Below are 25493 nucleotides of genomic sequence, written 5' to 3' on the forward strand. Positions count from 1 at the left end.
TGTAAGCTGGGACAGTGTAAAGGAACATCTGTGGTACATGCATAAATATGTTCCCAAGTCTTGATCTTAGCCTACATAGTTATGAAATATTTATCACAACTCGATTCTGTAATAGCCCTAAGCCACAGTCTATTGAGGGCTCATCATTTTAAGAAAGAACGCTGATATTCCTGTAGAAAAAGTAAAAGATGGAATAACGCACAAAGAACTTTTTGTTCTGTAAAGTGTCCTTGGGTGTTTTGAAAGGCGCTTTTAAATAAAATTTATTATTATTATTATTATTATTACAATTATTATTATTATTATTATAACTGTGTGCAAGTCTAAACAAATAAGTGTAGACAGGGTGTAGAGGGTTTTAGCCAAAGGACTCAATTTTGCCATTTCCCCGCAACAGTTGCCCATAGTGGACCTCATCACAGCCACAGAATCTGCCATACGCATTAATAAATTATCACCGTCAGAAGCAGAGCAAATCAGGATGAAAGTCTCAGCCACCCTCTCCAGTGCCAAAGTCCCTCCATCCAACCTCACATTACAAGAAAAGAAGGCCGTCGCTTCCCTGAGCAAAGACCACAACATCACTGTTTTACCAGCTGATAAGGGAAGATGCACCGTGGTCCTAAACACTACAGATTACCACACAAAGATCACTACTCTCCTCAGTGACAACAATACCTACGAAGCCTTAAAGCGAGACCCCACAAGCAGCTACAAAAAGAAAGATAAGATAAGATAAGATAAGATAGAACTTTATTAATCCCTCGGGTGGGTTCCTCTGGGAAATTCGACTTCCAAAAAAAGCACAGCAACGACCGAAGTTACAGTTACAGAATTGTTATATATATATATATATATATATATACACACACACACACATATATAAATACAGAGACAAATATAAATAAAATATACAAAGGGGATAAATAGAATAAATAGGAATAAAAAATAAAAATACAAGTGAATTGCACATTTCAAGTATTGAGTCTATTGCACTGTTGACTATTTACAAAAAGGATTGCACAAGGTATTGTACAGTGAGGTGAAGAGGCACTACAGCTTAGTTGTTCCCCCCTCCTTTGTCCTCCTGTTTCCCCTCCCTCTCCCCTCCAGAGAGGAGTTAAACAGTCTGATGGCGTGTGGGACAAAGGAGTTTTTAAGTCTGTTAGTTCTTGTCTTTGGGAGAAGCAACCTGTCACTGAACAGACTCTTCTGATTGTTTATGGGCGTGTGCAGAGGATGCCCAGCATTGTTCATAATGTCCATCAGTTTCTTTAATGTCCTTTTCTCTGCCACTGTCACCAGAGTGTCCAGCTTCATGCCGACCACAGAGCTAGCCTTCCTGATCAGTTTCTCCAGCCTGGATGAGTCCCTCTTTGCTGTGCTGCTCCCCCAGCACACCACAGCATAGAAAAGTACTCCAGCAACCACCGACTGGTAAAACATCCTCAGGAGCTTCCTGCAGATGTTAAAAGACCTCAGCCTCCTGAGGAAGTACAGTCGGCTTTGGGCTTTTTTATACAGGTGCTCTGTGTTGCATGACCAGTCCAGTTTATTGTCCACCCACAGCCCGAGGTACTTGTACTTGTTGACCACCTCCACCTCCTCCCCCTCTATCTGAACCGGCAGTGGACCTTCTCTGGACCTCCCGAAGTCCACAACCAGTTCCTTAGTCTTTGAGGTGTTGAGTTGCAGGTGGTTTGTGTGACTCCATGCGACAAAGTTCCTCACCAGACTTCTGTACTCCTCTTCCTGATCATCCCAGATACACCCCATGATGGCTGTGTCGTCTGCAAACTTCTGAATGTGGCATAATTCAGAGTTGTAGCAGAAGTCAGAGGTGTACAGGGTGAAGAGAAGAGGGGACAGCACAGTTCCCTGTGGTGCTCCTGTGCTGCTGACCACTGTGTCAGACGTGATGTCCTTCAGCCTGACGTACTGTGGTCTGTCGGTGAGGTAGTCGGAGATCCAAGCCACCAGGCAGGGGTCCACCTCCATCCTGTTCAGTTTTTCCTGAAGCATACAGGGCCGGATGGTATTAAAGGCACTGGAAAAGTCAAGAAACAGGATCCTGACCGTGCCTTTTCCCCCATCCAGGTGTGAGTGGGCTCTGTGTAGGAGGTACAGGATGGCATCCTCCACTCCACACTCAGTTATAGCTTGCCTTCAAGACTTTGAAAAGGACAAAATCATTGACCGCCTCACATATCACCGCCTTTACCCAGGGGATGCCATACCCTGCATCTATGGACTTCCTAAGATCCACAAGGAAGCTGTCCCACTCAGACCCATAGTCAGCAGCATAAACTCAGCCACTTATAACATTGCTAAACACCTTGCTACCATCCTTGCTCCTCTCGTGGGGAACACCCCACACCACATCAAGAACTCCACCAACTTCACCGACAAGGTCCAGAAACTTACCCTGGATCCAGATGAAACCATGGTGTCCTTTGATGTAGTCTCTCTCTTCACTTGCATACCCACCACGGAGGCCGTGGAGACTGTCAGAAAACAACTACAAGAAGACAGCTCCTTGGAGGACAGGACCAACTTCACACCCGATCAGATCTGCACACTGTTAGACCTCTGCCTCACCACAACATACTTCAAATACAACGAAGGCTTCTACAGACAAAAACATGGCTGTGCCATGGGCTCCCCCGTGTCACCTATTGTAGCCAACCTTTACATGGAGGAAGTGGAAAGGAAGGCTCTTGGCTCTTTCAAAGGAAGAGTACCCAGCCACTGGTACAGATATGTGGACGACACCTGGGTCAAAATCAAGACACAAGAAGTGGAATCCTTCACTGCGCACATTAACGCTGTGGATAAGAACATCAAGTTCACCAGGGAAGACACAAAGGACAACTGTTTGCCTTTCCTGGACTGCGCTGTGCACATTGAAGAGAATGGCAACCTCAACATCGAAGTTTACCGGAAGCCCACACACACGGACCAGTACCTCCTCTTTGACTCCCATCACCCTCTGGAACACAAACTTGGAGTAATCAGGACCCTACACCACCGGGCAGAACATGTTCCCTCTAAGCCTGAAGGGAAAAAGAAGGAACACACACATGTAAAGGAAGCACTCAAAACGTGCGGCTATCCTAAATCGGCGTTGTTAAAGTCAGCAAAGAGGCACAGAAAAGAAGCTCAGACACCAGCGAGCAAACAACAGATTAAAGAAGGGAATATCAAACAGATATGGCACTACCCTGTGCAGAAATTCTAAATATTTCTCAGAGCTGGGTAGCCAGGCACATTTGAACAGCTTTTTCTCATTGCTATGTATGAACAGAAAAAGTGCAAAAACAGCAAAATGACACTGCATGTCTTTACATCCCAATAACTCGACAATGTTCTGTAAAGTGATGACAGAGACAAGCAACCACAATAAGAGCTTCAAGGGACATTTTGCCCAATTCTATTCATAGAGTAGAACCAATGACAAGACTGTCATCCAGCAAGTCTTTGATATTAAAAACAAAAACTGAGAGCAATGAGAGGAAATTGAAGTGAGAGAAAAAAACCCCAACAAAACAATACTCAAGACCTAACTGAGTTATGCAAATAGTGTCTGTTGATAGCAAAGTATTTTGAGATGCTTTCTTAAAGTCTGCTGGGAATAGGAACTGAGTGATGTAAACAGCCTTAAGATAAGATAAGATAACCTTTATTAGTCCCACACGTGGGAAATTTGTTTTGTCACAGCAGGAAGTGGACAGTGCAAAAGTTATGAGGCAAAAATTAGAATACAATAAGAATAAATACAGTACACAGCTGTACAGAATAGAATAAAATAAAATACTATATACAGTAGAATAAAATAAAATAAATATACAATAAGATAAAAATAGAATACAAATACAAATACTATATACAACTGAGTAAAAATACAACGATGACAGAAAGGATTATTGCACTTAGTATTATTGCATATGTATGGATGTGTGTGCTTGATCAGTTAAAGTCTTTATTATGGAGTCTGACAGCAGTGGGGAGGAAAGACCTGCGAAATCTCTCCGTCCCACACCGTGGGTGCCGCAGTCTCCCACTGAAGGAGCTGCTCAGTGCTGTCACAGTCTGCTGCATGGGGTGGGAGATGTTGTCCATCAGGGATGACAGCTTAGCCGCCGTTCTCCTGTCACTCACCACCTCCACTGGGTCCAGAGGGCATCCTAGAACAGAGCTGGCCCTTCGGATCACCCTGTTCAGTCTCTTCCTGTCCCCAGCAGAGATGCTGCCGCCCCAGCAGACCACGCCATAAAAGATAGCAGAAGCCACAACAGAGTCATAGAAGGTCTTCAGGAGTGGGCCCTCCACTCCAAACGACCTGAGTCTCCGCAGCAGGTACAGCCTGCTCTGCCCTTTCCTGTAGAGGGCGTCTGAGTTATGAGTCCAGTCCAGTCTGTTGTTCAGATGAACACCAAGGTACCTGTAGCTGTCCACAGCCTCAATGTCCATACCCTGGATGTTCAGTGGTTGCAGTGGAGAATGGCAGGAGATGAAAAATGCTCACACTGCTTCAGCTCTCTCGCAGCCATTTGTTTACCCATTAAGTAGGAAGAAATCTATCATAAAAGCCACAGTCATTAACAGTTAGGATGACTCAGTTGTGCACTCTTTGTAGTAAACTTCAAAAATTGATACATCATGTAAACTGCGCAGCTAAGATTCACTTCACTATGTAATAAAATGATGAAATTTTCAGGTGCAAAAAACATAATGGCCTGTCTATTTAAACATCAATTTAAACAGGCCAACATTTTGGGAAATCTACTTGTTTGTTCAGTCAGAGGTTAGTGGTATGTGGTATGTACCACTGGCAGAAAGAGGGAGTGGCTGACATCCAGAAATCCTACCAGTGGGTGAACAAAGCTGGACTGAAAGACAGCACAAAGGCACTAATCATGACAGCACACGACCAAGCTCTCAGCACAAGATCCACAGAGGCAGAGATACATGGAATGCCATAACCAAGTGGCCGGCACAGTAAACATGAACATGTGTGCCGAGTATGGCCTGGAAGTTCTGAAAAATGGAACACGCCACCTAGAGTGGTTGAGAATGACTAAGCTAAGATCCCTTGGGACTTCCAGATACAAACAGACCAACTGGTGATGGCTAACCAACCAGACATAGTAGTGGTGGACAAGCAGAGGAAGGCGACCATAGTGTTAGATGTATCCATACCAAGTGATAGCAACATCGGGCTGAAGGAACATGACAAGCTCAAGAAATAGCAAGGGCTCAGAGAAGAACTCAAGAAGATCTGGAGGGTGAAGGCAACAGTGGTCCCAGTGGTAATCAGTGCACATGGTGCAGTGACCCCAAGCTGGGTGAGGGGGTCTAGCAGATCACAGGAACAACATCTGAGATCTCCAGGAATGAACCTGACTTATTGCCATCTATGCATAAGCTCTTGGTTGTATAAGGATCAAATGGCTTTCATCAACAAGCCAGACACCCCATACTCCTGAACCACCTCCCACAGAATACTACCGAGTGAAACGGTTGAATACCTTCTCCACAAAACACCTGTAGACTGGTAGGGCAAACTCCCATGCTCCCTCAAGCATCCACGAGAGGATAAAGAGCTGGTCCAGTGCTCCGTGACTGGGACAACTGGGACTAAAACTGCATTGTTCCTCCAAGGAATTGAACTACTGGAAACCAGTTATCTACACAAACCTGTTCTCGATTCCCAACCCACCTCCAGTGTCCAACAACGGGTTCGGGGGTTACCACCACGAAAGACATCAGCCACTGTGCAGCCGCAGCTCAGTGCAGCAGCTTCAGCATACAGGGAGTGCAGAATTATTAGGCAAATGAGTATTTTGTCCACATCATCCTCTTCATGCATGTTGTCTTACTCCAAGCTGTATAGGCTCGAAAGCCTACTACCAATTAAGCATATTAGGTGATGTGCATCTCTGTAATGAGAAGGGGTGTGGTCTAATGACATCAACACCCTATATCAGGTGTGCATAATTATTAGGCAACGTCCTTTCCTTTGGCAAAATGGGTCAAAAGAAGGACTTGACAGGCTCAGAAAAGTCAAAAATAGTGAGATATCTTGCAGAGGGATGCAGCAGTCTCAAAATTGCAAAGCTTCTGAAGCGTGATCATCGAACAATCAAGCGTTTCATTCAAAATAGTCAACAGGGTCGCAAGAAGCGTGTGGAAAAACCAAGGTGCAAAATAACTGCCCATGAACTGAGAAAAGTCAAGCGTGCAGCTGCCAAGATGCCACTTGCCACCAGTTTGGCCATATTTCAGAGCTGCAACATCACTGGAGTGCCCAAAAGCACAAGGTGTGCAATACTCAGAGACATGGCCAAGGTAAGAAAGGCTGAAAGACGACCACCACTGAACAAGACACACAAGCTGAAACGTCAAGACTGGGCCAAGAAATATCTCAAGACTGGCTTTTCTAAGGTTTTATGGACTGATGAAATGAGAGTGAGTCTTGATGGGCCAGATGGATGGGCCTGTGGCTGGATTGGTAAAGGGCAGAGAGCTCCAGTCCCACTCAGACGCCAGCAAGGTGGAGGTGGAGTACTGGTTTGGGCTGGTATCATCAAAGATGAGCTTGTGGGGCCTTTTCGGGTTGAGGATGGAGTCAAGCTCAACTCCCAGTCCTACTGCCAGTTTCTGGAAGACTCCTTCTTCAAGCAGTGGTACAGGAAGAAGTCTGCATCCTTCAAGAAAAACAGGATTTTCATGCAGGACAATGCTCCATCACACGCGTCCAAGTACTCCACAGCGTGGCTGCAAGAAAGGGTATAAAAGAAGAAAAACTAATGACATGGCCTCCTTGTTCACCTGATCTGAACCCCATTGAGAACCTGTGGTCCATCATCAAATGTGAGATTTACAAGGAGGGAAAACAGTACACCTCTCTGAACAGTGTCTGGGAGGCTGTGGTTGCTGCTGCACGCAATGTTGATGGTGAACAGATCAAAACACTGACAGAATCCATGGATGGCAGGCTTTTGAGTGTCCTTGCAAATCGTTGGTTGTTACAATAAAAAAATGTCAGTTAAATATATCATACAGGAGACACACACAGTGATATTTGAGAAGTGAAAAGAAGTTTACTGGATTTACAGAAAGTGTGCAATAATTGTTTAAACAAAATCAAGCAGGTGCATCAATTTGGGCACCACAAAAAAGAAATGAAATGAATATTTAGTGTATATCAATGTGTGTGTCTCCTATATGATATATGGGGTGCCTTTGTCTGGACGTGTTTCCCATCCAGAACTGCACAGCACAGAGGAAAGTTCCAGCGCTCCTGGAGTCCCTCTGTGATGGACCGCCAGTCTCCAGGTGAAGGCGCAGCCATGAAGTCGTCCACTAGACAGTCCCAGATGGCCGTCGCTGCCTGGGGGGTGATCTGACACACCGACTCTGTAACTGAACGCTTGGTGCTGAAGGAGTCCGCGGTGACAAGGAACCTGGACAAAGTTGTTCAAAATCAGTATTATGTGTACTGCAGTTACAAAATACATTATTCAAATTCCAAAATACTTTTGTGATGTCAGATTTAAATCACAAAACTTAAATCTGACATAAAACATTTTGTAATTATAAGGATAATTACAAAATATATATTAGATAATATCTAAAACAGTTGTGTTTTATTTTAACTTTAACATATCATAATTTGATTGGTAGCAACTTTCACAACTACAGTGAGCCAATCACTCATAATTCCTAAACATGTCAATCAGGTAGGAATGAAGTAAGACATTAATAGAAATAAAGAGTTGTGTGTTGACATGTAGCCCTTTCCTTGCTTAAATCATTAATATTTTTGAAAAATTAATCTGTGATAAGACAGCTTATCAAGATAGAACCATGTAACTAAAGATGAACCAAACTGTTCAGTTTTATCTAACTCTGTTTTAATAAAGGCTGGTGACCCCTGTTATAGAGTCTGACAGCTGCAGGGATTATATACAAACATTCAACTATCCCAGAATCAAACCAGGTCTAAATAAAAAGGAGTGAGTATCACTACAAAGGTTAACTCAGTGGTCCTAATGCTACAGTTTGATATCAGCAAACACCGAGCGCATACATTGATGTGACACCACAGCCATGCTATCATTCAAGCACTGATAACAGCATAAATCGAATTAAATCGGGGCTTGATGAGACCTTCTGAGTATCACTAGAAATATTATAAATAGTTGTCTCTGTACCACAGTTTGCTTTCAGTAAACACCGACAGCATTCACTGTTAGCATAGCACATCCATGTGTATAAATGGATGGTTTAGCATATTAGCACAGGTATCAATAAAGGACTACCGTATTAAATACTTTTACTAACCTCAGGCAGACGGACAGGCGCTCTGCAGGTGGGATTGAGCGCCTGTAATTGGTGTCTAGGCGGGCGATTCTGGGACCGACGCGGGACAGCAGGTCCTCAAACTGGCCGAGTGAATGATGGTGATAGCGCTGGAATCGGCCGTAATCCAGGCGCAGCTCCTGGAGCAAGTGGTGAAACTCACCAAACTGCTCACACCTCTGGAGGACCTGATGGACCCAGGTACGGCAAGGATGTCCTTTACGCCGCTACTCTGCTCTCCACAGTAAATAGAGAAGGGAGACTCTCTCTTCAAGCGCTAACTCGACAGCTGCCATCTTGCAAAGATACCGGTCTGGCAAAACTTCCTCCCACATCCCTCCCACATTTCCGGTTCACGCACGTTAAAATATGATATTTTGGGGCGCGATGGATTTTTCTTGGACACGCGTAGAGGTGCGAATGTGCACGCGTCAAGTTAGGGGCGTTTGGGGCTTTTTTTTCGCGTCCATCGCGTTCGGTGTGAACACACCGTAAGAGGTATGTACTAAGAAAATAAATAATAAAAAGAGCCTATTTTAACGTTGACATTTGACATGCAAATTTTTTTTATCAATAATAATAATAATGGATTGGATTTATATAGCGCTTTTCAAGGCACCCAAAGCGCTTTACAAGTTTATCAAAAAGTTGGAACAAGAAAAAAAAGCATTTTTTTTAGTGGTTCTCAAGAGCCATTTTTATATTAAATATTATTTTGAAAGGACTTTTTTAACAAGACATTCACATTACTCACACTCTCATAACACATACATATAGGATCTTGGGGGTGGGCACGCTACACGGACTCCAAAAGACCATCAGGGTGTACACCTCACCCCTGGCGTCGTTGCCCACCTCTCAATTTTAAATACATGTAGACATTGAGGGCTAGCAGGAGGGACTATGCGCTTACCTGCTGCTCTCTGGCAGGTAGAACACACATGCACATGCATCAACACTACATATGAGCGGGTGGAGGGAGGTTTGGAGTCTTCTCATACCCCCGTTCTCTTTAGCCTGCTGGTGCGGGGGGGCTAGGAGGAGAAGTTGGCCGTCCGACTGCGGTCTGGAGTGTGGGGCTTCCCTGCTGCTGCGGAGTCGGGGCGGTCTGCATCTCCCCACCGCAGGGAAAAGGGTAACACCACCTGGGTCTGGGTGCAGTTTCCCCCTCCAGGGGCAAGGGTACCTAGACCTGGAGCATAGAGTACGCTTGGGGAGTGTGATCGTGTGTACAGCGTCTCTTTATGTCTGTCTCCACGTTGGTCGAGTGTGGAGTAAGTGCATATGAGAGCATGAGGGTGGGAATGGATGTTTGTAATGTGTGTGCCTGTATGTCTGTGTCTATATGTCAGGTTGGGTATCAGACGCCACCTCTCTGGGGACATCTCAGGCCCTCCAAGGTTTGGAGGCCTATCTCCACCCACCACCACTTCCCCTGCCAGTGGCAGACGCCCTCAGACATCGGTGCGTTGGTGGTTCTTTGTGTCCGGTGATGGGCGTCCAGGTACACACCGGCTGACTCCTGGTGGCTGCTTGTCCTCGGCCTCTCAGCCTGGGGCTCGGTCACTCAGGCACGGCTGGCTGCCAGCGGAGCTCACTGCAACTCCCCCTGGCTTATGCTCCACAGCTGCTGAGTGAGCCCTCATCTGGGACTCTCCTCAGCTCTTTCTGGGACAGTGGCGCGGCTGCCCCTCTGTTGGTCTTCCTTGGTCTCTTGTGTTCTGGGGGCCTCTGGATGTCTGGAGTTTTGATCTCCTCCATACCTGCTTCATGCTCTGGAGGACGGGGCTGTGGCCCCCCCACACCCTCTAGCAGATCATTACATGAAGGAACCTTTTAAAAACAAGTGCGTCCATGCTCACAGGTGTACACACGGGTGATCACACCCACAAACTACACCCTTTTTGGCTCCTACCTCAAAGCACACTGTGTTCTGTTGATCTTATGTGCTGCACAATAATGTTTAATATTTAGTATTTACTGTTATATTCCCATAGATCATCGTGATGTTGTTTATTCTATTACTCTCGTCTTCTTCTGCTTGTTTTCTTTTTTCTTTCTCAACAGAGATCTCTTCTTAAGAGGAAGAGTTTTGATCACCAAAGCAGGGCGAATTTTACGATTAATATATGCAGCTCTGTGTATCCATGTGGAGAGAAAAATTCTTGGATGTTGCTGAACTGCAGAGCTCCTTCAGTGACAGACTGCTGAATAAAAAATAAAAAATGACACTACTCCACACAATGGTGTGAAATCAAAACATACTGTTAGAGGTCGTGGCTACTATTTATGCTATAGCTACTAGACACTGTCAATCTCACGAAATGTTCTTCATTTAAATGTCATCCTAAATTGCTATGAGGGTGTCAAGCAATGTGCACCTAGGGCTGCACAAATGTCTGCCTGAAGCTAAAAAATATTCACAACCATAAGCATAGATGGAACTTAGGGACAAATTAAGATTTAAAACATGATGCTAAATGTTTTCAATTTAATTCAGTTCAATTCAGTTTTATTTATATGGCAGCAAATCAGACACTAAACCAAGGAACAATGTACATTTCAAATTCCTTTAATTTTAAATATGTTTATATTGTCTATCCTGTAAAATAGTCAGGTGTCTATTCATATTAATGTACAGAATTCACCTGCTTGCTGCTACTACTGCACATTCACCCAATGTATAATGTTCTTCCTCTACACCCCCCCCCCCCCCCCCCCCCCCCATTTTTGCACATGTCGAGGAGCGTGTCAGGCTACATTTCACTGTGTGTTATACTTGTATAACTATGCATGTGACAAATAAAGAACCTTGAACCTTGAACCTTGAACATCAGTTGCCTCAATGCGCTTTATATTGTAAGGTAAAGACCCTACATTAATACAGAGAAAACTGAGAAAACCTCCACAATCATATGAGTAGGGATGGGTATCGAAAACCGGTTCTTGTTGAAGTACAAGATTAACTACAGAATTTATAGAGTTATATAGAACACGAGGGTTATGCGAGCTGGCAGCAATAAGTTGAGAAAAATAGAAGTGCTTGGCAGCCTTTACTGCTCTCTGATAGACTTTCCAGCTAGTCTTAAGAGCTTCCATAGAGACACATCTTTTTTCCACCATCTTTCACATATTCTACATTCTTTTCTAGCGGCTCTGGTAAAATCAGTTAGCCAAGGACTAGCCTTTGGCTTGCATTGTCTGAATCTAAAAGGAGCGACAGCGTCGAGGACAGATTTACAAGCAGAATCTAAACAAGAAACTAATCCATCTGAGATGGACAACTCAGGAGGATAAGAAATAAATTGGTCAAACAATATGGAAAACCACTCGGCAGTATCTGAGCTAAAAGCACGATAACATCGAGCAGCCAGCTTAACAACAGGATTAAAAAGAACAATATCACATAAAATAGGCATATGGTCAGAGAAAACCGCATCCTTGACGAGTACATTATGGACAGATAAACCACGAGTTAAAAACAAAACCAGTGTGTGACCACGTTCTTGAGTGGCACCTTTAACAGACTGAACAAAATTAAAAGAGTTCACTAAGTCCAGAAAGTCCTTAGCCAGGGGCTTCCCCGGGCAGCAGACGTGTATACTAAAATCACCAAGTAAAAGGATCTGGTCATACCGTGATGCACAGTCAGCAAGAAACTCTGAGAACTCGGATAAAAACTCCTTATTATATTTTGGGGGCCGATAAACAATCGCACACAACAGCGAAGACGAGTGACCCAGTTCGCACAAACAGAGTTCTGGTGTGGCGTGTCGATGGGGATAGCTGCTTAAAGTCAAGATGTGCCTTTAAAACAACATCTAGCCCTCCTCTGTGACCAGAAACTCTTGGAACACTAAAGAAGGCACAGCCAGCCGGCAGTAATTCAGAAAAGGCACTTAACTCACCAGGTGGAATCCAAGTTTCAGTCAAGCAGAGAAAATCCAGCGCATGGGAAGTGAAAAATTCCTTCAAAATGAATGTCTTATTTGCCACCGATCTGGCGTTAATTAAACCCAACCTGAGAGGAATTGGCGGGAGCTTCCGAGGCAGCAACAACCAGATCCACAGGTCGGAGGTTTGTTTGGTCCACTCCACGCCAACGCAGATGTCGGAGAGGAGAGGGTTTTGCAGAACCCTTCTCGAGAGATCCCACAACAGGAACCAAGCAGGAGTCCACCGGGTCCAAAGCACGCAACGGCACCAAGAGTCGACAAATGGAGCAAAGCTCATGAGGAAAACAAGAAATCCTGAGTCTCAATTTGACGAGGCGACCTCCACGGTTACCCTGTCTCCTGCGTCGCTTCCACACATCCAGTGGCAGTGGTAAGGAACGGCAGTGAGGTGGTGTTACTTCCAAATTGCGAGGCAGAAAGCCTTGGTTGTCACTTCCAAACCGAGCTAAAGCTTGGGTAGATAAGCCTATTTCCAATAATGTCTGGCGATCATAAAACAATGTAGGGCTGACATGTTGCACAAAATTGACTAAAAACAATAAAATAAAACAAATAAAAGAGAGCGATAGACGGCATGCCAAAGACACAGGCGCCATCTTGTCATCTTGTCAGATGTGTCTAAAACGCTCAGTCGTAGCTCACATGACAAACAGTGATGAATAAAAAGTTGTTATACCTTTACTGAGGTCTTCTCTATAGAGCAAAAAACTATTTTTCTATGGTAAATGATGAATTTCCTAAACAAGTAACACCTTTTCTTCTTCAGGTTATAAGTTATCTATTTGTGTGCGTTTTAGAGTTGAAGTTGAGAGTTTGAGAATGAAGTGAAGTTCATACACTCATCAATTAAATCCAAAATATAAAATAGTTTTTTGTTTGCTTTTCTTCTATATAACTGGAAGAGTTTTTTCTTAACTCTGCTACAGACGTTGAATTTAATCAGGACATGTCCTTCAATGCACATATTAAACAAATATGTAAGACTGCTTTCTTCCATTTGTGAAACATCTCTAAAGTTAGAAATATCCTGTCTCAGAACTAGTTCATGCATTTATTACTTCTAGGCTGGACTATTGTAATTCATTATTATCAGGAAGTCCTAAAAGCTCCCTTTTTTACAATAAGAATAAATCTGACTAATTAAGTAATAATAAATAGTTTGATTCAGTTTTTGGAAATGAATTAAATCCATGTCTCCTGTACATGTTGCTTAAAGGTCTCAGAAGATGTCATTGCTTATTGCCAGTTGCTAACAGCAGCAGGTACCTCTCCACCAGAGGTACCTGCTGGCCCTGAGCCTGCCTCTGGAGGGTTCAAGACGGCCCCTGGGACCCTCCAGTGCAGTGCCGTAGCTCCGCAAACGCACATAACGCACACTGCGTAGGGCACCAAATGGCCGGTAGGGCACCAAAAAAATCAGGGTCGTAAAAAAAAAAAGTAAACCATATTAATACTATAAATATCATATGCATTAATATGGTTAAACAATACAAAAGCAACATAAAACAATTTTCCCGAGAAAAGGGGTGAATCTGCTTTGTGCCCTGTCTCCAGTCTCCTCCTGGTGCCCCCCCACTCCCAGTGGTCTGTTCTATAATTGGTAAACACCTGTTTGAACATGGCCTCGAAACGGCAACAGGAGTCGGGAGCGGAGAAAAGAAAGAAGAAGAGGAAGCGTGATGAAACTCAGGCGTCGCTTGCCGGTAAGGCAATGTTTAAATAATAATAATAATAAAAAAAGTTCATTATTGTAGCCCTTGCTTGCACGCTCATGTCCGTCAACTCTGTGATAGCTCCTGTTAGCAGTGTTCATACTGTGTTAACAAATGTTGCAAATGATTGATGTTGGGTAGTTTGTTTACGTTGTGGATATGAATATAGAATGGACTACTAAAAGCAACTCATCATGGTCACTCAATTGACGGTTTTCAGATAACGTTAGCAATCGTGACTCGTGAGACTAGCATTTCCCTCCTCAGGTTGCTAGCTGGCTAACGTCATGCATGCTACTGATTAACCTTAACTTTGGGATAGGTCAGTGATGCAGTCAAGTATTATTATCAGATTAGACAAGATTACTTTGTATGTTGCTGCATTTCAGGATATCTATAAAGACGCATATCTTATTTATGCCATTGACGTCTGAACACATAAATAGTTCTCGTCTTTCTTTAGGTTCATAGATCAAGGGCGACATCTGTTGGTGAAACTGTAATATGAAACCTATATCTTCCAGTAATATAGATTTCCTACTTGCGCATTTATATCAAATTATGTACAGCATGTTTATATTGCCATTTGCCATTATGAAAATCTATACATGTAAAATATAGTTAGTAATTTTTAAATGTACCAGTGACTTACTTAATTTATTAGTCTTATAATGCAATCTTTCGTAGGCCTACTGTAGATTCAAAATTGTATTTCTGTAAAATCCCTGAATATTTTCTCTTGTATGCAGGGTCAATGCTTAAATATGTTCAAGGAGGATCTCAAGGACAGGATGAACCATCCAGTAGTAGTGCCATCCCTGGACATCAACCACCAGCCATTGTAGACCCTGCAACAATCCCTAGCCAAGAAGAACAAGAACCATCAACCACCAGTTCAGGTACAGTTCCATACACAAGTACCACTGAGAGTCCTGTCACTGAGAGACTATCAGAAAGTGACACTGTGGAGACATGTGTGCCCCCTTCAACCGATCCTGCTCTTTGGCCAGCTCACATTGTAGATGCTGATCGTGTTGAAATTGTGCGGAGAGGTCCTTTTAATGTCAGCTCTGATTTTAATTTTCCAAAGGGGCCTGATGGAAGAGCATTTCACACTAGCCTTAAGTTCAAAATTCTTCCCAATGGAGAAAAGGTTCACCGGAGCTGGTTAGTGTACTCACCGCAGAACAATGCTGTGTTCTGCTTTGCATGTAAGCTTTTCAGTGTGAAGGATATAAAGCTGAGTACAGAGGGCTTCAGTGACTGGTCGAACATCAACATCCGTTTGAGGGGTCATGAGTGTAGCCAAGACCACATACAGTGCATGCTTAAGTGGAGAGAACTGGACACACGGCTAAAGAAAAGCATGGCAATAGATCAACAGGAGTTGACCTTACTAGAGGCAGAAAGGAAAAAGTGGCGAGAGATTCTCAAACGATTACTCTCAATAACTCTCTCACTGGCTTCCAGAAATTTGTCTTTTAGGGGCTCTTCTGACTGTCTTTATGAGCCGGACAATGGCAACTTCTTGAAGGAAGTAGAGCTTATGGCAACATATGACCTTGTAATGGCAAATCACTTGGCCAACATAAAAGATGAAGGTTCCCACACACATTACCTCAGCCCTGAGACACAGAACGAACTAATTCAGATTATCTCTTCAGAAACATTCCGCGCCATTGTGAAGCAAATCCAGTTGGCAAAATACTTCTCCATCATTCTTGACTGTACTCCAGATGTGAGTCACACTGAACAAATGTCAGTCATAGTACGCATTGTTTGTTTCCAAGCACAACCAGATATTAAAGAATACTTTCTTGGCTATATAAATGTGGAGCAAACAACTGGCCTTAACCTGTCCAATGTTGTCCTTGACAAGTTGAAGGAGCTTGGCATTCCATTTGAAAACTGTCGAGGACAGGCCTATGACAATGGGGCCAACATGAAGGGGAAGAAGCAAGGTGTTCAGGCCAGACTGCTACAATTAAACCCGAGAGCATTGTTTGTGCCTTGTGGAGCTCACACGATGAATCTGGTCATAGCTGATGCTGCCAAGTCCTCTCCAGATGCAACTGGCTACTTTGGGTATTTGCAGAAGTTGTTCAATTTCTTTTCCAGTGCCACCCAGCGATGGGCCATTTTAACAAAACATGTGAAATTGACACTTAAATCTTGGAGTGACGTTAGATGGGAAAGCAGGCTTCAAAGTGTAACTGCTGTCCGGAGTCAGACAAAAGAAGTGAGGGATGCTCTCCTGGAGGCCAGAGAAGCTGTAAGTGATGCAGTCGCAAAGGTGGAGGCTCAAGTGCTTGCTGAGGAAGTAGCCTCATTTCGATTTTTGATTTGCTCCATCGTGTGGTGTGAACTTCTTACAATCACAAACCAGGTGAACAAGTTACTACAGTCCAGCTCCATGCAGCTCGATGTTGCTGTCAGGCTCATTGACACTGCCAAAAGTAACCTCTCTAAATACAGACAGTCTGGGTTTGATGAGGCTGTGTCAGCTGCCAAAGAACTCTGTGAGGCCCTGAACATAGAACCACAGTTGAAGGAGAAAAGGCTCAGGAGCACAAAAAGGCAGTTTGCATATGAAGCTGTTGATGAGCCCCTCCATGATGCCCTTAAAAAGCTTGAGGTCACATTTTTCAATTGTGTTGTGGACTCTGCTTTAATCTCCCTACAGGAGAGGTTTGAGACCATGAATCAAGTGAAGGAGAAATATGGAGTGCTGCTTGATTTCAGCAAAGTGAATGGGATGTCCAAGGAGGATTTAAAAAAACACTGCACTGAAGTACAGAAGACACTGACAGATAAGGGAGTAGCTGACATTGATGGACCTGAGATGATGCAGGAAATCATCAACCTTCCTCAGCTGCCACCACAGACGTCTGCTTTGGAAATGCTGTCATTTTTACATGACAATCAGCTTCAAGAGGTATATCCCAATCTGTGGATTGCTCTGCGTATTGCACTGACCCTGCCTGTCACAGTTGCCTCTGCTGAGCGAAGCTTTTCAAAGCTCAAACTCATTAAAACGTACCTGCGTTCATCAATGGGGCAGGAACGTTTAAGTGGTCTGGCTGTTATCAGCATCAATGGTGACGTGGCTCAGAAGCTATCATATGATGACCTTATAGCTGATTTTGCAACCAGAAAATGCAGGCGTGTGCCTCTCTAGGCCCTAGAGAGGCACACCACGCCTGCATTTTCTGGTTGTCAGAGTATGCCCTAGAGTCTAGGGCATACTCTGACAACGAATTGTAAAAATGTTTAACATAGTTACTTAAGGAATGTGGCTTTTGTGTTCAAATTCTTATTTTTCTTATTTAAGTTTCTTATTTAAATTCTATTGTGAAACTATTTGTAAATATATTAATAATAATACTATTATATTATATATATTATTTTTTTATAAAAAAAATTACACATTATTGCCAGGCTCTTTGTTCTTGTTCCAATGTTCAATTTTTGTTTCAGTATTTATTTGTAACAGTATTTTTAACCTCCTTTAACCTTATTTATTTGTTTAACTGTCATGTTTGTTATTTAATTAAACAAATTCCACTGAGAAATTCAAAAGTATTAATGTTTTGTTTTTTTTTTTTCAGTGGCGGGGGGCACCATAAAGCATTTGTGCTTAGGGCACCCAAATGGCTAGCAACGGCCCTGCTCCAGTGACCTTCAGTCTCAGCTGGAGGGTCCAAGGGATCGCTTCAGCTGTCGTCCATCTCCGCTGGAGGGCCCGAGGAGGAGCTTCAGCCACCCATCATCGCTGAAGGGTCAGAGGAATTGCTTCAGCACCTTGTGTCCGCTGATGGCTCTGAGTCCACTCAGCCACATCCTGTGTCTCCAATTGCGGTTTCCACACCGTCACCCGCAGTGCCACCATCAGGGGCTTCCACGCCATCACCTGCAGCATCAGCACCTGCAGCTTTCACACTGCCGTCTGGTCCTGGAGTTGCCACGCTGCCGCCTGGTCCTGCCTCATCTGGTCCTGCCTCGTCTGGTCCTGCGCTTGGTACACCACCGTCTGATCCAGCTCGGCTGAACCACCTTGCCTTTGCCAGCCGACTGCCAGGCCTCTAGCTGGACGTCATCGCCATCGAGGGCGGCCCCCTGAACGAGGTCGTCGCCGCCACTGCCTTCCTTGCCGTCGGCCTCCGAACCTGTCTCGTAGCCGTCGCTGGCCTTCGGGTCGGCCACCTGAACTGCTCGGACTCCTGTACTGTCGGCCCCCGGGTCGGCCCCCGGGTCAGCCTCTGGAACGATTTCAGTGGACTCTGGGTTTGGTTATGCTCAGAGCCCTCCGTCCTGGACCCTGGTACTGTCACGGTTCTGGGTCTTTTCGACCCAGCATTTTCAGTTTCTTGTATTTTTTTGGGGGGGTTTTTTTTGTTACCCGTTTGGATCTTTAGCCATCAGAATTGTTGTCTTAAGGCCAAGAAAGATGCCAAGCGGATTTATTTTACCAAGTGGATCATCATGGCCTTGCCATATTGGTCCATTTGATTGACCTTTATTATAATTATGAATTTATTTTATTTTCAGTTGCTACAAACGGGACAGACATGACTGGGGGATAGGACAGGGAGAAAGAATGAAAGAAAGAGAGGGAGAGAAAGAAAACCAAAGGGGAGAAGAGACGGTGAGAAGGGGGGAAGAAAGAAAAAAAAAACAAACCAAACAACAAAAAAAAACAAAACACCTGGGTCACCTGTATGGAGAAAAAAAACAGAAGAGAAAGCAAACAACAAAGAGCAACATAATAAAAAAAAACGGCACCATCACAATAAACTAGCTAGCAGTAGATATCAGTAGATACTAAATAATAAACGATATTGTGCAGCACGCAAGATAGACAGCGCACAATGTGCTTTAAGGCAGCAGCCAAGAAAGCTGTAGTCCGCGTCTGTGAATACCCGTGTGTACACCTGTGTGCATACCTGTGTGGATCAGCATGCTTGCATTCCAAAGGTTTCTCCATGTAACGATTTGCTAGGGAGTGTGGGGGGGCCACAGCCCCGTCCTCCAGGGTATGAAGCAGGTATGGAGGAGATCAAAACTCCAGACATCCAGAGGCCCCCAGAACACAAGAGACCAAGGAAGACCAACAGAGGGGCAGCCGCGCCACTGTCCCAGAAAGAGCTGAGGAGAGTCCCAGATGAGGGCTCACTCAGCAGCCGCGGAGCAGAAGCCAGGGGGGGTTGCAGTGACGCGCCCGTGAGCTCCGCCGGCAGCCAGCTGTGCCAGAGTGACCGAGCCCCAGGCTGAGAGGCCAGGGGCACCCCACCCCTGAAGTGGCCCGAGCGAGCCCCAGGCTCCAGGCCCTGATAAGCGGCCGCCAAGGAGTGAGCCGGTGTGTACCCGGACGCCCACCCCCAGACACAAAGAACCACCAACGCACTGACACCTGAGGGAGTCCGCCACTGGCAGGGGAAGTGGTGGTGGGTAGAGATAGGCCTCCAAACCTTGGAGGGCCTGAGATGTCCCCAGAGAGGTGGCGTCTGATACCCAACCTGACATATAGACACAGACATACAGGCACACACAGACACAAACATCCATTCCCACCCTCATGCTCTCATATGCACTTACTCCACACTCAACCAACGTGGAGACAGACATAAAGAGACGCTGTACACACGATCACACTCCCCAAGTGTACTCTACGAACCGGGTCTAGGTACCCTTGCCCCTGGAGGGGGGAACTGCACCCAGACCCAGGTGGTGTTACCCTTTTCCCTGCGGTGGGGGGAGGCAGACCGCCCCGACTCCGCAGCAGCAGGGAGGCCCCACACTCCAGGCCGTAGTCGGACGGCCAACTCCTCCTTCTAGCCCCCCCGCTCCAGCAGGCCGCAGAGAACGGGGGTGAGAGAAGACTCCAAACCTCCCTCCGCCCGCTCATTGTAGTGTTGATGCATGTGTGTTCTAAGGTGCATTTAAAACCCAGGAGGGCATGGAGCTACCTGCCAGAGAGCAGCAGGTAAGCGCATAGTCCCTCCTGCTGGCCCTCAATGTCTACGTGTATTCAAAATTGAGAGGTGGGCAACGACGCCAGGGGTGAGGTGTACACCCTGATGGTAATTTGGACTCCGTGTATCGTGCCCACCCCCAAGATCCTATATGTGTGTGTAATGAGAGTGTGAGTAATGTGAATGTCTAAGTTGTGGGATAAAATTGAGGCAGAGGCAGCCAGAAGGGGACAGGGGGGGGGGTGGCCTCCTCTGCACCCTGGTGACATACCCCTACTCCAAGGCCCTGCATGTGTGGGTGGTTGTGGTGGAGCGGGAGGAGGGAGGCAGCTGGAGATGGGGAGGGAAGGAAGGGAGGGGCAGGTGACCCCTCCCTGGGGCCAGCTCCCCCGCTGACCCCAGTAGGCACTCCCATACTCCGCGACCCGCCAGGGAAAGGGGGCCCAGGCCCATCCAGACCGGGGCCCAGCGCAGCAGCGCCCCCCGGCCCCACAGAGCCCGGGACAGTCCACCCAACCCCACCACAGAGAAAACTGCACCCACCCCATCCACTCATCTTCCAGACTACATGAGACAATAGACGCCCAGGCTGAGATCTTCCTCCACCTCTCCTGTATCTCCCCCTCCTGCAGAGAGTTCCTGGGGAGAGGAAAGCTTCTGCTAGGTGTGACAATCTCCCCCACCAGTTGAAGAGCCCCCCAGGTGGCTCGACGCACCGGCGGCACCCTGCGCCAGGGATGGGCCCCCATGCACCCACCCGCCCACAACTCCAGCAACACACAAACCAGGACCCAAGGCCCCGAGGCCCGGCCAGGGCCCCAGCCCAGAGACGGAGCGCCCCCAGAACCTCATGCCCATCCCGGACCCACCCAGGGGCAGACAGGCTATCAGGTCAGTAACCCACGTCCGTCAGCACAGACCCTCCCCTAGCCCCGCTGCACGCAGCCACGAGGAAACAGTCACCCGAGAGCCAAAAGAGCCCCCAACCGGACATGACCGCTACCCCGGGTTGAGCCCCCCAAGGAAGATTCCTCCGGGGAACCCCCCGACGCCCTAAGCCTGTCCCTACCCCCACACCAATCACAACAGTGAAGGTGGGACCAAACTAAGACCCCCCCACCCCCACTAGGTGATGGAGCTGATCAAAGGAGCCCAGAGCAATTGATCTGATGTGGTGGCAGAGGCTGTATCAAGACTAATGTAATCTAATAGATAATTTCTATATTGGTTAGAATTAAGATTGTTTTTATTTTTCCAGTTCATGAGGACTGTTTTCTTGGCTATGCATAGGGCAGTGAAAACCATATGGGCGATATTCTTTTCTGAAGTGACATTATCTAAGCTGCCCAACAAACACACTAAGGGGGAAGTTGGAATGTTACATTTCAGACACTTTGATAAGTCTTTACATTAGGGGTGCAACGATATTTGTATCGATATTGAACCGTTCGATACAGTGCTTTCGGTTCGGTACGCATATGTATCGAACAATACAACATTTGTAATTTATTTTATCAACTTTCCTTCTGACGATGCTGTCTGTGTTGAGCGCTCAGTGAATCTGCGTTCGACTACTCCGCCTAGGCTGCACTGTCGAGCGCAGATCCACTGAGCGCTCAACACAGACAGCATAGTCAGAAGGAAGAGCGCAGGGCAAGCTAGCGAGACAGAAGTTAAGCTCTACTTGCAAGATGGACCTCCCCCACTCTCATTCAGATCTGGCGTTTGGAATTATTTTGGTTTTCATGTGACGTATGACCCTGAAGGTAAGCGAGTCATGGACTAAAGTAAAACAGTATGTTGGATGTGCCACGCAATGCTTAATTACATGGGTGGGAACTAGTGTGTTAGCGCAGTTAGCTCGTTAACGTGTTGGCCGTCTAGCCCCATGCACGGGGCGATCGGCGGTAGCTCGTTAACGGAGATTTGCCGTGTTGTGGCGTTAAGGTCATTTCAACGAGATTAACCTGAAAGCACTAGTGGGAACACAACGAATATGACTGCACATTTACACCGACATCATCCTAGTGCAAAGACCAAAACAACAAGCATGCTACTAACTTTAGCCGAGTCATTTAGACAGCTGTTAGCACATGATTCTCCTTATGCTGCTGAGAATATAGCCCAGAAGAAGCGGATAGTATAGCTTTTATTTTGGAAAGAGACATTTCTCTGTAATAAACTCTCTTTTCCAAAGATGAGTGATTCCTCAATCAGATACAGGGCTCGCAAAATCGCTAGCCCGACGTCCTGGGGCTAGCGATTGTTTTCAGACGGGCTACCCTGCCCGTCGGGCTATTGTAGGAAGGAAAAATATATGTCAATGCTTTTGCATTCTTTCAGAAATGTAGCTGGGTAATTATGTCATTGGCATCGGTGAGCCACTGTCAATAAGTCACATATTGAAATCGCGTTTGAATTTGCGCTTGTTTTTTGCTTTCACTTTGCAATCGTGCGAACTGTGTATAGAGAGCGACAGCACTGATTGGTGAGTGATGATAATTTGTGCACCAATTCCTCTGACATCGTCTTATTAATCGTTAGCTTACTATGCAAACATGACAAGTGAAATCTCCCGCAGCAAGCTTAAACATGTGAGAGGTTGATCGCGCAGAGAATCGCTGAGCTTATGTGAGTCCGTGTGTAAAAGCAGCAGTATATATATTTTAGTTCTGCTGAGCCAAATAAGACAGGTCAGGGTGAAGAAGTGACAGCCAAAGAAAAGCTTACCACAAAACGGAGAAGTTATGACAAATCAGACTATAAGGCAAAAAGAAAGTGCAGCTTTATGGTTTCATGGACAAAAGAATTTCTGTGGCTGTAATATGATGAGCTAAATAACCAGGGCTGCACATAAGTGGTCCGCAGGTGCGCATTCGCTGTCAAAATAAAAAACACGCACAAGGGTTAGGGTTAAATTTAAAAACTGTACTTTTGAATTAAAATATATATTTATAATTTTAATAAATGACAAATTAAAAAGGCATGAACATTTTTTTTGTATCGAAAAAATATCGAACCGTGACACCAAAGTATCGAACCGAACCGAACCGTGAATTTTATGTATCGTTGCACCCCTACTTTACATATCTCGCGCCAAAACTTCTGCACTGGTGGACAGAACCAAAGAGCGTGAATGTAATTGTCTGGTGTATTGCCTTGACAGTGTGAGCAGTTGTTGGAAGATGTTTCTTGTGTTTTGAGTATTTTTCTGTATTATGATTTATGTTCTGATTCTTTAGTTGTGCTATTTTGATTATTATTGTAGGTTTAGTTCCGTGTCAAGTCTACGTCTTTGTTTTTTGTTTCTTGTTTCCAGTTTTACTAGGTTCATGTCTGATGTCAGTGTGTTCAGTTTTGCTTCCCCCTGTCTCGTTAGCCCTAATTTCACCCAGCTGTGCCTCCCTCCTGTTTCCCATTCTCTTATTACTCCCCTGTGTATATAAGCCGTCGCGTCGTACCCTCTACATGCTGTGTGTTTGTCATGTTCTAGTGTTCCAGTGGTCCAGCTACTCTGTTCTGAGTTTTGTTTTGCTTTTATGAGTTTTATTTTATGAAGAAGTTTTGCCAGCATTAAAGCTGCATTTTGAGTTCCAGTCTTGTTTTTGAGAGTCCTGCATTTTGGGTCCTTTGCCTGCCTTCCACACAGCCTATCATGACAAAAATAGCAATCGTATTATTAATATAGCATTATTTAAGGCTAATAATAAATTCCTGTCAGAGGAATAATTGAAATATTATCACTATGAAGTTTCATGTAATATTTAACATATACAAATCTGCATATTTATTCCGCTCTCCTCTCCTCTATCTGCCACGTTGTCTTCTCTAGCAGACATCTGTATGATAGCTCTTAGTGGATGCACTTTAAAAAGGGTCCTACAGGGAAAAATGATATTGCAGCTAATTGCAGGTGGATCCCAAGAGAAACCACAGCAGTCTGGGTTTTTTTTTTTTTGGTCTTTTGTTTTCCCGTCAGTATCTGGCCGCTTCAGTCTATAACCCTATTTGCACATTCCAACGGAGTTAGAAGTTAAGTCTCAGCTCCAATGTGAGTGGACAGTTGGGCCTCTATGCTTCTTTATCAGAGGTTGGGTTAAAACACACACACACACACACACACACACACACACACACACACACACACACACACACACACACACACACACACAGAGTCAATAACACATAAATACCTCAAGTTAAGTTTTAAAAAAAGTAAAAAATAAATTAATTGTGGGTAAATTGCAGTGATTACTGATCAAAAGGAGAGCTCCACTCCAGTCCTTAAGCTTTGAAAAGCTTTAATAAGTTGCCTACATGCCCAACAATGTAGACTGCTTTTCGCAAAAACCAACTTTTACAGAGAGGTAAGAGAGCCCAGGCTATTATTAGCATCACAACAAATACTTTTGTCACACGTTAGGTGACCATTCAATCTGCTCTCCGACCCCCCACAGAAGTCCAACGACTTCCAAACATCCTCTCTATCCTGTCGCTGTGATTTTGTCACAGACTTGTAAATGGTATTGAGGAATGAGGAATTTTTGCTTTCCTCATTTCAGTGCTCATTGTTTAGCTGCTGCACTTTATTTGGATTAGTTTGACGCTGTCAACACTCATCAAATGGTGAAATAAGAGCCTTCTACAGACAAGCAGCAACCCCGCCCCCATCTCTGCCTGTCTGTAAAACCTTACTTCAGGGGTCGGCAACCTTTCTGATGACGAGTGCCATCAAAAATTTCCTCTAAAGTCAATGTGCCATATGATTGCCTTAGCAATAAATTTAATAACGCTCTATATGAACAGTTACACACTATATAGAACCACTTTACAGAATTATATTTGTTCACAGATGTTGGCAGCTATCAGCGAATAGTTATCAGCTATTTAGAAACAAAAAAAGACTTTTTATCCATAACAGCAAATGAACTGAACAACAGAAAATGCAAATGCTATTTATGGTCTCCTCTCAACAATAATAAGAAAAATAAACTGGACCAATATGGCATGTTTGTTTTTTTTGTTTTTCTGCCTGTCCCGTTTGGTTCTTTTGCGATCAGAATTATTGTCTAAAGGTGAAGAAAGATGCCCAATGGATTTACTTTACCTCAAACAGAGGTCTGAAGAAGCAACAAACAGGCTAAATGAAAGATTTCTGCAATTCAGTTAGATTAAAATGGCTAAATGAAGAATGTTTACTGGAAATAGTTCTTTGTGATCTACAGTGTAAAAGTTCTAAAAAGTTGTATTTATTTATTTTACATCTTTAAAATGTAATTTTTTTTATAATTGAACGGGTGAAGGGAATTACGAACAAAAGCTATCAATGAAATGTGAATAAATGTGAAATTCAATTCAATTTTATGTACATGGCATTAAATCAAAACAGTGAGTTCAAGCTGCTTTTCATTATAAGGCAAAGACCCGACAATAATACTGAGAAGAGCATCTACAGCCAACTATCCAAGTTTTTTCTTTTGAAGAAAGCG

At 44.8% G+C, this 25493-nt stretch overlaps 2 protein-coding genes across 6 annotated transcripts in view; one reads left to right on the top strand and one right to left on the bottom strand.

The window, feature by feature from the left end:
- fhit (fragile histidine triad diadenosine triphosphatase) overlaps nt 1-25493 on the bottom strand; it is a 155771-nt gene that overhangs the window by 34288 nt on the left and 95990 nt on the right. The gene's annotated exons all lie outside the window — the stretch shown is intronic.
- Nucleotides 13662-17703, top strand: LOC143418549 (zinc finger MYM-type protein 1-like). Of its 5 annotated transcripts, none has more exons than XM_076883629.1 (3): nt 13662-13719; nt 13875-14023; nt 14782-17567. In XM_076883629.1, exons 2-3 carry the CDS (start codon nt 13939-13941, stop codon nt 17208-17210), a joined length of 2514 nt encoding a protein of 837 aa, XP_076739744.1. In that variant the 5' UTR covers nt 13662-13719; nt 13875-13938; the 3' UTR covers nt 17211-17567. The 5 variants fall into 5 exon arrangements, with proteins under 5 accessions (XP_076739744.1, XP_076739745.1, XP_076739743.1 ...); XM_076883630.1 differs by lacking the exon at nt 13662-13719 and adding an exon at nt 17641-17702 and having other exon boundaries at nt 13726-14023; nt 14782-16967; XM_076883631.1 differs by lacking the exon at nt 13662-13719 and adding an exon at nt 17641-17703 and having other exon boundaries at nt 13735-14023; nt 14782-14931.

The sequence above is a fragment of the Maylandia zebra genome, linkage group LG5 (assembly GCF_041146795.1).
Source record: "Maylandia zebra isolate NMK-2024a linkage group LG5, Mzebra_GT3a, whole genome shotgun sequence".
Classification (NCBI taxonomy): Eukaryota; Metazoa; Chordata; class Actinopteri; order Cichliformes; family Cichlidae; genus Maylandia; species Maylandia zebra.

Bases quoted from the DNA above. Each gene is read 5' to 3' on its own strand.
- LOC143418549 (XM_076883629.1), top strand. From the start codon at position 13,939: ATGGCCTCGAAACGGCAACAGGAGTCGGGAGCGGAGAAAAGAAAGAAG. The intron at 14,024-14,781 runs GTAAGGCAATGT...TCTTGTATGCAG, and splicing joins AACTCAGGCGTCGCTTGCCG to GGTCAATGCTTAAATATGTT.